At 32.0% G+C, this 17,596-nt stretch overlaps 1 protein-coding gene across 2 annotated transcripts; it reads left to right on the top strand.

The window, feature by feature from the left end:
- Positions 1-9,200: 9,200 nt before the first annotated feature.
- Positions 9,201-13,824, top strand: LOC145639140 (trihelix transcription factor DF1-like). Of its 2 annotated transcripts, XR_014114820.1 has the most exons (3): positions 9,201-9,718; positions 10,243-12,530; positions 13,352-13,824. XR_014114820.1 is itself a non-coding variant. In XM_081690305.1 (2 exons), exons 1-2 carry the CDS (start codon positions 9,369-9,371, stop codon positions 12,131-12,133), a joined length of 2,241 nt encoding a protein of 746 aa, XP_081546431.1. In that variant the 5' UTR covers positions 9,201-9,368; the 3' UTR covers positions 12,134-12,867. The 2 variants fall into 2 exon arrangements, 1 of the variants encoding a protein (XP_081546431.1); XM_081690305.1 differs by lacking the exon at positions 13,352-13,824 and having other exon boundaries at positions 10,243-12,867.
- Positions 13,825-17,596: the final 3,772 nt, after the last annotated feature.

Here is a 17,596-nt window from a genome sequence, read left to right as displayed (position 1 = left end):
TCAATCCTTTCACAACTTCCCCCTCAACATGTATTCATCCAACTCTTCATGTATCATTGAACCATAAAAAGGGATGAATTTTAACTTAGAGCACATGGATTGTGTGAAAATAAAGTGGGAAGATATGAATGAGCTAAGGAAAACATAGTGAGAATAAGGATCATCAAATTTATGTATATGTAAGATATGAAAATGAGAAACACAAACCATAACACAACACGGACACACAACATAATGTTGTTTTCGAAGATGAATGGTGTGGATAATTTGAAAGTTGGAAAAAAGATAGGTTTGTTCCCACTAAAATATATAACCATATGAGATAAAATAGTTTGGGAATGTACCTGTCTTATTCCATCAAAGTTTCTTCCATTGTTCCTTTGGCAACTTAGGATTTTTGTTTTTGACAACATCCACAATTCTCAACGAGACCTTTGACACTTTTAGGCAAGTGAGTATGCCTTTTACAGCACAATAATTAAGTGTGACACATTACACTTAGACGTATATAATTTAATTTATTGTAATGTGCACAAGAAACCACACTTTGACAATTATTTAAGAAAAGAATATGTATATATGCTCATGCCATACTTCAACAAATCTTATTCCTTAAAATAGTCCATAATTTTCTAATTAGGTAAAAGCATAATAAGAATATTCCTCATATTCAAACAACATATTGCAAGTTCCTTAATGAATACATTCAGCTTAAACATCAACTATGCAATATTGTGAGTATTAAAGGGCATACCTCAAGTTATGTTTCACCACGTTCCAAAATCAATTTAAGATGCACTCAAATTTGATGGCTAAGTTACGAGTTCCTAAAGGATTAGTTCCATCCTCTTGATGCACTCACATCCGATGCGAACAATCACTTTTGACTTGAAACTCATTAAGTGACTTTGGTGTCGCTGGCCATCTTTCTTTGGAAGTTCCTTGTCGTATTTTTGTCGATTAGACCACCATGTCTTTCTCTTACTTTGGAGGCAGATCCAAAGAGAAATTGAGTTCTCCATCATGCTTTTACAAGGTTAGAAAGCCCTTGCTGAAAGATTCGTTAGTTGCACCAAAGATGTAAACAATATAAGTATGTACAACTAATAAATTAATAAGTTCCTCTTAAAAATAAAACAATTAACTTTTAGATTAGCTTCAAAAAGGGAACTTGAATAATCTCCTATGCCATTGAATATGAGCTTGCTTCAACACTTAAGGAGCTTTGTTAGGTTCATAAATATGGCAAAAAGATTTAGGATTTTCAAATCCTAAAGGTTGTTCCTCATAGACATCCTTAATTAGAATATTTAGAAAATTCATATTAGACATCTATTAAAAACAACTTGATTCCCCTGTAAGCACGCAGCAAAATAAATGATATGCAATCAACTCATTATCTAGCTATAAAAATACGAACCTGACTAAGTTCCTTGATGTAGGATCTATGCTCATATATATTCATAAACACTTATCAAATGATTTTTAGTGTTCCTGAATAAGTTCATGGTTCTGTACCTTAGCTAATTCCTTTACACCTTATTGGAAGGCTTCATGTGTTCTTTGGTCAAGTTATGCTCTAAGTTCCTTCAAGGAACCAACACTTTATGATACGTTGGAGCTTAAGGAACCACATGACAATGTAGCTGATTGATGCTGCTTTATAGAGTAACATACTTATGTAGAAATTCCACTAGTTTCAAAGGAACTAATGAGTTCTACACTAAATTCTCTTAAACCTGCATGCTAGGAATAAACATGTTAGATTCATAAAATTTATAGTCACTCAATGCACATTAATACCTTGTTGTAACATGTACATGTTTCACACGTGGAGGTGCACCATAAGAACACCACCTTACTACTTCTGTTATCAAACTTCCCTTTTCAAATGAAGGGTGTCTTGTTTCTCAAAGGTCTAACCATTTCCTTGTATATGATGAAACAAGTAGCATTGATAACTTTGTAGTGATTTCAACATTGAGAGCTTGTAATCAACACTTTATTCCTGCACAAATCATTAAACTTCAAAGGAACTTGGTTCCATGGTTAGATCTTTAATATAACATTTGATTACTGCTTAATCACTTAATCCCTCATAGAAAAGATAACAAAAATATAATCTTTGTTACATTCTAAGGTAAGTGATTGAATAACAATTATCAAATATAACCAAGACATATCTCTTTCAATCCCAACTTTAAATACTCAAGGATTCGCACAAATCCAATTGAATGAGGTCTAATAGGTTAGTGTTCCTTATCATTATTTAGCTTGAAAGAAGATAAATTAGACAAAATCACTGACTTTTCATACTTCACACACTTATGGTAAGGAACTTGATATAAGATAAAGTAACAACCAAGTTCCTTGACGTTTATCAAGTATGGAAAACCAGCAAGTCAAATATATGTTTGAAACACAGAAGAATTCATTCTCAAAAAATTCTTGAAATGTCAGGTTATTGTAAGGAACCAAATTGTGACCCTCATACATAGTATGAGTTCCTTCTTCGATTCCCTTTCAACATGACACTTCTAGTTTTATAGATGATGAACTATTATTGGTAAAACAAATAAAGTTACAAAACTTTGAAAATTTCGTAATGTGCTTCATGATCTCGAAAGAATGTTCACAATGGAGAAGGGACTCACCAACCTTTTAAGTTAATACCAAAGCTTGAATTGAATTCCTCCATTGTAGGCCACTAACTTTTGTCGTGCCTTCCATCATATGTTAGGAGCACCCAATGTCGAGATACCATGAGTTGTTCTCCCTCACTAGATCGTCTTCCTCTTCATGTTCCTCTTGATCTCTTAAACTGTAACATATTCTTTTGGTTTCCATGAACATTTTTAATCATATTGTGCAATGCTATGATCAGTAGGTTAGTCCAAGATATATAATAACTTAAACATGATAATAATACCAAATCACAAGAAATCTTTTGTTTTGGAATTCAAAAATAGAAAACAAGACAGTAACTTTGGTCATTAGACTCTTTAACATCTTAAATTAATATCATACCAGGCAGTTCCCTGTACCATTCATATAGTTCCTGCATCTTGAATTCACTAAACTAATACTAACAGACCTTAGGTACAGTTCCTTAGGTCTATGAGACTAGCTATCATGCATTGTTAATTATTAAATCAAGATATAAAGCCTACATATGAAGGTTTAGGTTTCTCATAGACATAAGCAAATCAATTTTAGAACGCTTAACTTCATTAGTTCCTTCATGAGTAATTTGAAGCAAATCCCAAATTTCTTTAGCGTTCTTGCAACCCATAACACGATTGTGTTCATGGGGTCCAAGACCACAGTGAAGCAGTTTAATAGCAAGTGCATTAATTTCCATTTTATCAAAGTCCTCCTTATCAAATTCAGACATGGGTTTAGGAACTACCTCATTTTCTGCATTAGTTTTGGTGACTTCGAAATCACCAACCTCAATAACCCTCCAGACTTGGTAGTTCTCAGCTTTGATAAAAATCTCCATCCTGTTCTTCCAATATGTGTAGAATTTTCCATTGAACATTGGTGGTCGTTGTGTAGAGTAACCTTCTTCCAGCTTCTCGTGATTGTTCATCTTGGTTCCAAGAACTTAACTCGTTAGGGTTTCCTGATTTCTTCGAGGAACCGGCTCTGATACCATAAGGGCACATACATCATTTCCTTCTTATAAACTCATGTTTAATTTTTTTGTGTCCACTTTTTTTTTTTTTTTTTTTTTTTTTTTGTAAGGTAAGAAAATATAAACATTAAGAAGCTCTTACCACGATAGAAATTTCTAGTGTAAGGATGAGGTGTGTTTTATTCACCTGATTTTCATTTATTTGGATTTAGCTTAACTTACCTTAAGTCCTTAACTTAGGGTCTGTTCACATTTACTGAAATGAGCTGAACTAAACAGAACTGATTGGAGCTGAACATAACTGATTGGAACTGAACTAAGCTGAAATGAATATTTTATGAGAGAGGGAAATTAGGAGCTGAACTGAATTGAACTGATTGAAGCTGAACTGAACTGGACTGAATTGATTGGAGCTGAACTGAACTAAACTGAAGTGAACTGCACTGAAATTAAGTAAATGTGAACAGGCCCTATCTTAACTTAACTGAATTTATGAACATATTAAAACTTATTTTAGTTGTAATTTGAAGTTCAACATGTAACCCATATCAGTACTTTTTTTTTTCCCTGAACTTAACTTATCTAAACTTATTTTTCATGAACCGAACTAATCCAAACTTAATTGAACTTATTTTTTTCTGAACTGAACATATCGAACTTGACTTAACTTACTTGAATTTATTAGCTTTAAAATAAGGGAAAATTAGGTAAATAGAACATACCCTAAATATACGCTATCGAGTACTATGTATAATTTTTATTTCTAAAAATAAAATAACATTTATACTAAACTAACTTTTTTTAACCCATGTAGGATAAAGGTCACTAGTCACTATAAAAGCATTGAAAGATAGAAATAATGCATATCTTTATGATGCAACAATATGATAGCAATCTGATTATTAAAAAGAGGAGAAAATAAAAACAAATAAAAAGTAAAAGACACAATAACATAGTGATGTAAAGAAAATTGCACCGAGTCATTGCAATTGGCAAGAATATAATTTTTATTTTCTTTATACTCTCATAATTAACGGAATCATATACGAAGTATATGAATACGGAGAACAAGCTTTATTTTTCTTTATTTTATAATTTATAGAATCAAATATTTCATTCATTTTCTTTCAGTTGCAATGTTTAAAAATTTACAACTCACCTATTTTATTTACATGTCAGCAAATATAATTGCGTGATACCTTATCTTGTTAGAATCATCTCGAGTTATATTTACAAAATGTTAAAAAAAAAATTTACTTATCTATAATTAATGTTATAAAAGATTAAAATTAAGCATTAACAGACGTAAAAGTAAACACGTTACAGCTAAAAGCAAACATATGAAGTACTCCGTATATCAATACTAGCTTTATTTATTTATATAAATTGAAAAGTAATTTAATGAAAAAAAAGCACCGACCCTTAACAACCTTAGCTTTTAGGGCAGGTCCTTTCAAAATAGGGGTAGATACCCCATATCAAAGCTAATTGATATATAATGGGAAAATAAAAATGGGGGACAAGAAGAAATGGTGATGTTAGAATTCCATGAAAATGGCTTTTTAGCCACGTTATATGTCAAGACCAAATAAGATTAAATTAACTCATCAATACTAATAATAATAGTAATAATACTCTTTATTTAATTTTATAATTTTTCAATAAATAATTGATCATATAGTATAATTAAATTAAAATATGTAGAATTCAATCGACCCACCAATTTTTATTTAATTATTTGGAAATTATATTTAGTATCTGTCCATATTTATTACGGTAGGTTGCATACTAACTGAATTGGTCACTATTTACTTCTACCCATAAATGGGTTTGCCTAATAAGACGACCTCCATCTAACTTAGATCAATTCAAATTAATGGATCCCACCTCCTAAATTTTTTCTTTACTCTTATCTTGTAATATCTTTTGGGCCCATTTTATTTCTCCCTCTTTTTCTATGTCAAAATTATTATAATGCATTAATTATTGTATTTAGTTATATATTGATGTATATATGTGTATGTATATAAACCAATAATTCATCTACTATGAGTACAAAAGGATATTGGGGTGTTATACTTGAATTGCCGGTTGTATCTTCTACTTGTATTACACGTACTTAATTAAAAACAATGTCTTTGTCTTTGTAAAACATTTTTCCTTGTAGGCTTGGGTAAAATTAATTGCGGATTTGAATTTTTTAAAATAGAGGTATGATAATTAAAAGTAAAGATTTTATACACACGAACAAAAAAAATACTTACATATTTCAAATGGTTACAAAATTAGGTGTAAAAGTAAAAATCAAAGTTGTCACCTAATTAAAAATAAAATTGTGGGCCATGCAGAAACCAGTAAGGGTATGCTTTATTCACCTCGAATAATTATTTTATTTTAAGGCTAATTAGATTCACTAAGGTATTTACACAAGTCAAAAATCATAATTAATAAAGTTAAATTAGATAAAATCAGGAGAATAAAACAGACCTTAAATTAACCTTGTTGTGGAACTTTCTTACTAAAATAAGTAAGCATATTATCATTTATCACTTTTCATTTTCTATAAGTAGAAATAATCTAATCACTAAATTTATCAAACACAATTTCATTCCTACATATTTTGGGAAGTCAAGTGGGGGTAAAAGATTAAAAAAAACAGAGTTTGTCAAATGGGGCTAAATAGTCATCTTCATTAGTGGGTCCCAACAACAGCCTGCGTGGCTGCACGAGCGCCATAGTCTTTACCCAACATAGTTGAAATTTTTTAATTTTAAGACTATGATATCATGTTAAATAACTAGTTAACCAAAGGGTATTTTCGTCATTTCACATAAAGTTTTGATCCAAATTAAATTCGCTGGCATTTTAAAATAATGAATTAATTTTACAAATTATAAAAAAAAATTAATCACTGATCACCTGATCCGTAATATTAAATTATTTAGGTGATCTGATTTGGTATAATTTTAGGGGATCAATGATTAAGGTGAAAGAGTCTCATGTTAGGGGTATATATGTAATTTAATAAGAATTAAGATGAAAAATAATAACCACTGAAATCCAAAAAAAACCCAAAAAGCAAAGGTGACCTACATGGGCCGGCTTTTAACTATTTTTAGCTGGACAGACGAAAACCAACTTATTATCCTCATCGTCGCTATCTGCAGCTGTTGCTTCCCATTTTTAATTATTATTTTCTCATTTCCAAACCTTATCATACGGAGTAGTAATTTTTTTACCGTTCTAAAATAATATGGTGTAATTAAGAAATTTACCGGCTTAATACGATTAATTTATTACAAAAGCTAATAATATACGTAGTATACATTTTTTTTTACAATATTAGTCGTGTTTATAACCATCTAAAATACATATTAGTATAATTTTCAAGGTTAATACTTTCTTCAAATATTGTAACATGAATTTACGTATCCTAATGCATATGTTCCACTTTGAATATTTAATTATATAAAAAATGATATTTATATAATATGAATTCAATTACATAATTAAATTATTACGAGCGCTAATGATATCTTTAATTAATGAATTCATTATATAATGCACAGTTTCAACTTTAAATATCTTTAGTAGTTACATATGAAATGATATTTATAAAAATTGATATTTTATAAAAGTATATATTAAAATTTACGTATAGTAAAAAAAATAAATCACACATGTATATGTAATTGAAGAACTAGCTGTGAATAATGTCAAAAGATCGATCAGTGCATAATGTGTTAATTAAAATACAAAATACACAATAAAATTATACGGAGTATATCAATTGATGTAATTAATATTTGATTTAAATTAATAATTTCATTCTAAGGGCGTGTTCGGCGTTAGCTTTTGAGTAGCTTTTAGTGGTTTTAACAAAAAATGTGAGTGTTTGACAAAGTAGTGGTTAGGGTAGCTTTTAGTGGTGGAGGTAGCTCTTGTGAAAACTTATAAAGATTAGCTTTTGAAATTAGAGGTAGCTTTTCAGGTAGCTGTTGAAAATTTAATCTATAGTTTTAAAAATAAAATATTGATTTTTATATGTAACAACTAGTCAACCACTACTTTACCGAACACTTATATCTAAATTATTTATCTTCACAGCTAACAGCTACCTACACAGCTAACATTTACCTCCACATCTACAGCTACCTTCACAGCTATATTTTGCCGAACACGCCCTAAAACTCCTTAATTATACGTAGTCTTAGGCGGGGGAAAAATGTACCATATTCTTATTATTAATGGTACGGTAGCAAATGTTGTGTAAAAATACAGTACGCTAAAAAGTTAAAATAGCCGACCATTATGATAAATAATTAGGGAAGTAATTAACTGCTGTAAATTTCCATTGATAGAAATCAAGCTTGCACATATTAGAAGCCATCTGACAATAATTGTCACTTTCTTTGTAATAATAATACTCCATAATTTACATGTACTATATTATTATTAAATAAATTACCGATTATGTATACAAGTATTGTTATTTACTGTTTTATGTTTGTAAAATTATATTCTAATTATTTGAGTTCTTTTACTTGTCTACATGGTAAATAAAACAATAAATGACTGTAAAAATGGTAAAAGTTTATTTTACTTTATTTTTTTATTTAAATGTATTTAAATATAATCTAATGTATATAAATCAATGTTTATAAATTACAAATTCTATTGTAAATCACCGAGTCCAATTGATTCAAAATACTCCATATCAATAATTTATTTTCATAAATTATTTTCGGTTATCATGCAATTTTAATACAGAGTAATAATGAGCTGTAATTTTACCAGCTGGCAGCTGTGCATAAGTTTTATTTCCTTTTTTAATAGACAAGAAAAATACGTTATATTAGATTGAAATCTTACACAATTCAATTTAGTTTGAGTGTGAATGGAAAATTCTCATTCAATTCTTTAAAGTAATTTTGTTATACCATGTACATACATTGTCGTATACCAAATACTCTGTATGAAGTAATCTTTTTATACAAAGATATTTAAATCGTATATGAATACAGAAATTATAATAATTATACGGCCCCATTTTTTCATTCACATCTCAAAAAAAATAAAAAAAAAATGAAAAAGGTAGGTCGTATGGAGGGTGAATATTATAAGGTGATAAAAAAAAAAAAGAGTGGAGAGAGAGGAGGAGAGAGAAATTAAGAAAGGAAGAGTGAAGATTCCAACAGCTGAAAAAATAAAAATAAAAAAGAAAAGTAAGAAACCACACCATAAAAAATGGAAAAAAGAAATTAATTTTTTTAAAAAAATAAAAAAATTAATTCAGACAGCCAGATCCCCACAAGAAATTAAAATTAAAAAAAAAAAAAGGAAAAAGAAAAATAAAAATTATTAAGACAACTCAATCTTTATAAAACCCTTGAATTCACCATCACCCTAGCTTCTCTCTCCTTTGCTCCTGTTTGCTAGTTTAACTCAATTTTATTTTCATTTATATTTATTTTTTGTTAGCTGTAATTTAGCTAACAAAAAATAAAAATAAAATTATTTAAAAAAAAATATAGAGAGAGTAGTAGTATTGCTATTAGCCTCCAAGCAGCAGGCAAAAATAACACACTCTCTCTCTCTCTTTTTTTTTTTTTTTTTTTCCTTTCTTTCTCTCTCATCTCCCCACCACCACCATTTCTCTCTCATCTCATTCATCATCTTATACTCAAACTATACTACTAAATTTGATACAAAGATTATCTCATCATAATACATGCTGGGGACCTCAAGCTTAATAGGAAGCTCCGGTGACGGCGGAGGTGCTGGTGGAGGTGGTTCGGGACATGAATCCGAAGGCGGAGTCGGTGAAGGTGTTGTGAGACCGTCACCGGACGCCTCAATTATGGCCACTGGGATGGAAGATGAGGAGAAGACTCAAAGCGGAAGCGGTATCGGTATCGGAGGTGGTGGTGGTAGTGGAGATTTATTTGAAAATGACCGGAGCACTGGCGGTAACCGTTGGCCTCGACAAGAAACTATTGCTTTGCTTAAGATAAGGTCTGATATGGATGTTATTTTTCGTGATTCCTCCCTCAAAGGTCCGTTGTGGGAAGAAGTTTCCAGGTCAGTTTTTTTTTTTTTTTATTTTCATCTTTTTTCATCCAATAATTATTGTAACTTCTATAAATATAACATCAAAATAAAAAATAATAATGATAATAATCTCATTTTATTTATGAGATTAGTCATTTCATTTTAATCGGTTTTAATTTAATTGGGTGATTTTTATTTTTTTCTTCTTCTACTTCTCATGTTTTTCGAATTTCTAGAATAGCTTCCCAAGTACAATTTTGTACTTATTAGAATATATATTGGGATTCTTTCATTTTAGAACTTTATGCAAATTGGTTGTTCACTGAAATTTAGAGCCACTTAGTTCCTAATTTTATGTGCAATAATTTCGAAATGTACTCCATATTGGGATAATCATATGCTACTATAATAAGATTCATTTATATTCATACATACAAGTATATATTTATTTGATTAATTGGCAAGTGTTGAATTAAGGTTTGTGTATGATATGGTGCAATTTATTTATTTATATATTTATGTAATTATTAATTTAAATTTTGATTTGTTAACAGAAAGATGGCGGAACTTGGATATCATCGAAGCGCAAAGAAGTGCAAGGAGAAGTTTGAGAATGTATACAAGTATCACAAGAGAACGAAAGACGGGAGAACCGGTAAGGCGGACGGTAAGACGTATCGATTTTTCGAGCAATTAGAGGCGTTAGAACAACACCATTTGTCAATGGCAGCGTCTTCGGCACTACCACCATTGCCACAACAATCAGTTGGTCAAGCAACAGCAACACCACAACGTGGTCAATCGCAAGGGCCGGCGCAAGCGGCGGTACCGGTCACAATGGTAATACCAGCTGGTACTAATCCAGCTAGTGTTACTGTTCCATCAAGCCCCCATCCAATAAGTGTAGTTCACACTACTTGTATTAGTCCACTGCCTCATCATCAACAACAACAACAACAACAAATGAATGTTAATAACCCTACAAATCAGGCATCACAGTTGCAGTCGCAGCAGCAGCCGCAACCGCAGGTGATACATCATCAGAGTCAGAATCAGCACCAGCACCAGCATCAACAGACAATGGGGATCCCGACTCACGGGTCGATCCAGATGGAGAATCCGTCTTCCCCATCGGCTACTCAATCGTCGTCTTCATCGACATCGTCGGATGAGGAGCTAATGGGGAGGAGGAAGAGGAAGAGGAAATGGAAGGATTTCTTTGAGAAGTTGATGAAGGAAGTGATTGATAAGCAAGAAGAGTTACAGAAGAGGTTTCTTGAGGCGGTCGAGAAACGGGAGCATGATAGGGTGGCTAGAGAGGAAGCATGGAAGTTACAAGAGATGGCTAGATTGAATCGGGAACATGATATTCTTGTTCAAGAACGGTCTATGGCTGCGGCGAAAGATGCCGCTCTAATCTCTTTCCTTCAAAAGCTTTCTGACCAGCAGCAAATTCCGCTGCCCTTACCGGTCCAATCCCAAACTCAACCACAACCTCAAACCCAACCTCAAGGTGGCCAGGTTCGTGCTACGGTTCCCGTTGTTAGTCCTACTCCCGTGTCACAACCACAGCCGCAACTACAACCAGCAACACAACAAATATTGCAACAAACACAATCACAGCCACAACCTCAACCACAACCACAACCACAAATTCATGTACCTGAAAGTCAAGTATCATTGGCATCGCCAACACAAACTCAACCTCAACCACAAACAATAGCACAGTTGCCTCAGCAAACACCACCTCAGCTACAACAAGCATTGGTGGTGGCCAATACAAACAATGGCGGCGACAACGGTGACTTCCAGAAGTCGACCAATGGTGAGAATCTCCTCCAAGCAAGTTCATCAAGATGGCCTAAAGCCGAAGTACAAGCATTGATCAATCTCCGTACCAACCTTGATCAAAAATACCAAGAGAACGGGCCGAAAGGCCCGCTCTGGGAGGAGATCTCGGCAGCCATGAGAAAACTCGGGTACAACCGAAACGCCAAAAGATGCAAGGAAAAGTGGGAAAACATCAACAAGTACTTCAAGAAAGTGAAGGAGAGCAACAAGAAACGACCCGAGGACTCGAAAACATGTCCGTACTTCCATCAATTAGACGCCCTCTACCGCGAGCGCAACAAAATGGAAATCAATCCCGCGACCACCAATGCCACACCATTGACAACCTATGGGCAAGCGCAGCAGCAGCCGACCACGACAATGGCGCCTATCATGGCACAACCCGAACAGCAATGGCCGCTTCAAGGTCACCAGGATCAAGCAATGGAGGATCAAGGGAGTGAGAATCAAGACGAAAGCGAGGACGACATGGATGATGAGGACGATGATGATCAAGGAAGTGGTGGGTATGAGATAGTGGCGAATAATAATGTCAATGCAGGTTCAATGACCACCTCAACTACCGCCACTCGAACCGCCGCAACAGCTGAGTGAGTGATGAAATACATGGTATAGCAATCAAGAGAAGTTGAGGAATGAGATAGAAAAAAAAAAACAAAAATTAAAATTATAATTTGGGAACTGGTTGTTGGGAAGCATGAAAATATGGGGATTTTTTTTTTTTTTTGGGGGGGGGGGGGGGGTGTTGGGCTTTGAAATCAAGAGGGGATAAAAAAAAAAGTTATACATATATGTTCGTTTATGGGTGTTAGTGACACTTGAGTTGATAATCTTTATCATGTAATATCCAAGTGGGTCAGATCATGGAAGAAAGGAAGACGTCGACGGGAGGCGAAGCGGGTTTGGTTAAGTCGGGTCGGGTTACATCTCCAAACGGAAGGGTCGGGCCAGAGCAATTGTCAAAAAGGGGGCAAGACTCAGGAAATACCGTGTAAGCTATTATTTTTGGGGGACAGTAATTTTTTTTTTATTATTTTTTTTTTGGTTCTTTGTTTAAATTTTGATAATTTATTTATTGTTTTGCTAAATAAATAAAATGGAGAGGAAGAGAGGGAAAAATAGAGTGATAGATTTGTTTGTGGGGATAAAAAAAAATGGGTATATGGGTAAAAAACAGGAATTTAATGGAATAAAGAGACTACTAGAGAGTACTCCTTGTGTTTTTCTTTCAATATATTTTTTCTTTATTGCATTTTCAATTTTTGTTGATTAAATTGTGGGGGTGTATAAATGTGTAATCCCAGTTAATTTACTAGTACTTTTTCTTATTATCAAATGAACTTAATTGTTATACTACACCAAATTCTCATTCAATTTTACTTTTAATTCACTTTTTATACTCCGATTCAATGAACATAACCCATTATACAGTTAGCACTTTAAACAATAAGGCCTAACCTCAACCCAACTCAAATTAAGTGAAACTTTTAAAGATGGAAGGAGTACTCCGTATGGTACTAGTTCTAGTATTTACTTGATTCACCAATGATTGCCGTATATGCAGCAAAGCTTATGTATGAGTGTAAGAGAGAGAGAGTGAGTGAGCTGACTTTGGCATAAACCTCGTTTGATGGGTGGCGACTTAGTTAAGCTTGGGAGTTTGGGCCGTCTGATATCTCTGATGATATATTATATAGTCATAAATTATTCTTGAAAGTCTGCATCACAAAAATCAAATAAAATTGACAAAAAATAAAAATAAAAATGAAAGTACTGAATTTTAACTGATGTAGCCTAGCTTTGTCCATGTAGGACTAGCTAGGACGATGTTAGCTGATGCCAGGGTATTCATTTATCTTCACTTCCATGTGATTCAAGGAGTAAATTATTGCGGTAATTACTTTTTTTTATACTTTATATTTTATTTTTAATAATTTGGTAGTGTACAATTTCTGCAAATTTGCTGCAAAACTGTTGCATGAGAATCTTATTACTTTAAGGAAAATTTGATATGAATGATACCCAATTTTACAATTATTTTACCATTACTTTTTACCTCTTTTAATTTTAATTTATACTGTAAGAAAACATTTTTTTCTTTCTTTTTTTAAACAATCCAAGATTTTTTATTTTACTATTTTTTTTGTCTACTTAAATTTAAAATGGGATTAATTTCGTCTAAGTAAGAAGTGGGATTAAGTTATTATAAAAATATTATAGTGAAACACTTGATTTTTACTGTCAAATTTTACATATATTTTTGTTACATCATTTAAGAAGACATGTGATATACTACGACAACTACGTACAAGTTTAGTACTAGCTTACAATATGTTTTTCTTTAATTATCTTAATTACCACCTCCATTAATTTTTAACTGCTGTTACTGAAATAATTTTGTATACTAAAAAGGCAAAAATGAGTGAAGTGTGTTCTTTGCCAAACATATAAAGTGTTATTCTTATTTTCAGGATATTATTAAATTGAAAGTAATTAAGGGAGTGTTTTTTTTTTCCAGCATGGGTTATGCTCTCTTCATATGAAATAATTTTGTGATGTTAATTTTTATTTGAATGAATTGATTATCTAATTGGATCTTGCTAACTTTCTTCAATTTACTATTAAAAAATAAAGGTATAGAGTATTTGATACACTCATGCAAATAAAAATTAGAATTTTGGTTTGATATAATTTGTATTTTTTAATCTGCATGTTGTCACCGTGTAGTACGATATAAATTTAAGGAAATTTTGATTTTTACCACCTTCAACTAACGACTTTATTGAATTTACCACCTCCAAAAAATAAAGATTTACTTTACCACCTCATAAAAAAAAAAATAAAACATCAGTTTTACCACCAATCACCTCCAACTAACGGATTCCGTCCATAAATCCGTTAGTGGGGCCTACCTTGCACACGTGTCGCCATATTATTGGGTAAGTTTTAAAAAAAATTATAAAAAAACAAAAAATTTTTTTAAAAATCCCCATTAATCAACCGATGTTGCTGCCACCGTCGGGACCCCCACCGCCGACCGGCCACGACCAGCCCCACCACCTAGCGGCTACGACCAGCCCCCACCACCTAACCGCTACGACCAGCCCCACCACCGCACCGCACAGCCACAACCACCTTTCCACCAATTTTTATTTATTTTTTTGCTCTGTTTTCTCGAAAGCCACAACAATGGCGTCTCTTCCAATGGAGTTAATCACCTCCATTCTTTTCGATTACCCAGTAAATCACTACTTCGCTTCAAATGCGTTTCCAAGGCTTGGCATTCCTTAATCAATCAGCAACACCCATTTAATCAGACTTCATCTCGCACATTCTCTCTCCTCTGACCGTCGTCTTCTTATCCTCAACCATGGAAGTCACCTGGAATCGACTCCATTGAAGTGGGGTTCTGAGCTTGATGCTAAAAACGATTGACAAGGTTTGATTTACCCAATTCTTTTTCTGGTTTTGAGGTTTCGATTTGTGGGTGTTGTAATGGATTAATTGCTTTGGTTTGTAGAAATGTTGATGATAATCGATTTGTATCCCTGTTGTTGGTGATTTGGCTTCTTAGTTTTTGGCAGCCACCAAATCCCGACCACCCATAAAGCCTCTTCTAATTCCGACCACTCTAAAAACCCTAGCCACCACCAAATTTCGCACTCCTAAAACCCTAACCACCACCTAATTCCGACCACCTCCCTAACCCACACACCAAATTTTGGCCCCTCCTTAGTCACACACGAAATTCCGACCAACCGAGGTAGTTGATTTCGTTGCTGGTTGGTTTACACGGAAGATCGGGGAAGATGAAGAAGAAACGTCAAAAAGGTGGGCCCTACTAACGGATTCGTGGACGGAATCCGTTAGTTGGTGGTAAAATCGATTTTTTGGAAATTTTGTTGGTGGTAAAGTAAATCTTTTTTTTTTTTTGGAGGTGGTAAATTCAATTAAGTGGTTATTTGAAGGTGGTAAAAGTCAAAATTTCCTAAAATTTAATTTACGAAATAATTAATAGCTTTTTTGGAACAAAGTTAAGGGACACATAGCTTTACATAGACTAATTTAAATTTAGTTTGTTTGAAGTTATTAATATGCCAGAATTAATTTTAACTAATTTTATACATAGTATAAATTTAGTTTTATGTAGTATAAATTTTTGCTTCAAAAAAAAAAATGTAGTATAAATTTAGTTTGGGATGAACTTTTTAACTTATTTTATGTCTCAAATCATATCGATCAAAGTAAGTTGAGAAAAACACACCTATAATCAAGTTACAATCATCAAAAGTATCTTTCACTAAACTAAACTACTTACACTCATGCTAATTGAATCTACATATTATGTATTACTAATTAAAATTTCTTTTTGCTAATTCTTTCCTTTAATTAATTTTTTATTATATTATGAAAATTGATTAGTACACATATTAATTGAGATTTGTTTTTATCAATTGAGATCGATTTTTACTAATAAGTTCAATTTTCAGTGTGTAAACTGATTTTAGAGTAAAGGTAACTTTAGTAGAAAAAATAGTTAGACAAAAAACTCCACTATTAAAGTTATTCCATGTTAGCAATTTTAATAATACTAACATCTTAATTTATTTACAAATTAATATTGATATAGGTGTTATTTCATCTCGACTTGTTGTCTAATTAATACGAATAACAAACACATATAAGCTTGAGCCAACACTACTTAACAAAAATTATTACAATTTTAAAAAAGAAAGTGTGACCAGAGAAGTAAATCCTTAAATTTATTTTACTTATACATAGAACTAGCAGTGTAAGGTCCTGTTCTCTTCACCTTAAAAAATTAATATTAAGTAAAAATAATTTCAGTTCCGTAAAAATAAGTTCAGTTTAGTAAAATAAAGTTCAGTTCAGTAAAAATAATATCAGTTCAGTAAAATTCAGTTTTCTTAAAGAAAAATTTGTAAAAATAATTTCAGTTTAGCAAATATAATTTCAATTCAGTAAAAATTTAAGTTTAGTAAAATTAATTTAAGTTCAGCAAATATAATTTTGTTTCATTAAAAATAATTTCAGTTCAGCAAAAATAAGGTGAAGAGAACGGGGTCTAATTTGTAAAAGCTTGCTAGTATTTTTAGATCCTTCTATATATTTGTGAAATTTTATTATGTAAACCCAAATAGTATCTAAACGTAATGAGTATTATTAGAGCCTGTTCAAGAGTTCTTAGATGTTAAATCAATATAAAATGCTCACACAACAAATTTCAGAAGTATTGCAACAATGCAACAATGTAAATAAATCCTTTAAAATTTAACCACAACAAAGCTTTTTGTAAATCTATTTTTATTGCCTTAGATTAAGACCCATCAAATTATTAATTTCCGTCATTAAAAGTTCATCCTTGATACGGTGTAGTATTTGTCTCACAAATTAAGTCAAAACTTAAAGAAATTTATAGACACAAGATGTACTTAATTTATGAAATAAGTGTAATAAGTAGAAATAAATGTAAGTTTATACCTAAAACCCCTCAACTAATTTGATTTTGACTAATTAGAATTCATAAGAGATTATCAAAACTTAGTGGCCCTTAAAATTGTTTTTCTTTGGAGGTAAAACTTTTATTATTTTATTATTATTAACATTGCATTTATCAATTTATTTATAGACTTACCAATCTTATTGTTAGCATTACATAAACTTATTCTAACTTATGATAACTTATTTAACTTTTTCTTTTTTATGATAGCTTATTTAACTTGAACCTTGATTATTTAGGCGAAAAGAACGTGGCCAGGAAAACAATCATGAACCATGATATATGTACCATAAGGAGGAGATTTTTATTTTCCACATAAAACATAACGTTAATTACATGAGTAAGACAAATGAGAAGTATATGGGACCTTGATTTTGGAGCCGTTATGCTTTAGATATCACGCTAAATCATTCTCCCCTTCGATTTTTTTCCCCTAAAACGAAAAAGAAAAAATAAAAATAAAAATTGGCCAACATTGCTTGTTCGATGACTTTCAAACTTCAATATATATAAACGTGAAATTTGAATAATTTTCT

This window comes from Chenopodium album, chromosome 7, assembly GCF_948465745.1.
Source record: "Chenopodium album chromosome 7, dcCheAlbu1.1, whole genome shotgun sequence".
NCBI classification, from domain to species: domain Eukaryota; kingdom Viridiplantae; phylum Streptophyta; class Magnoliopsida; order Caryophyllales; family Amaranthaceae; genus Chenopodium; species Chenopodium album.
Note: the sequence above shows the minus strand (reverse complement) of the source record. Positions and strands in the feature narration are given on the sequence as shown.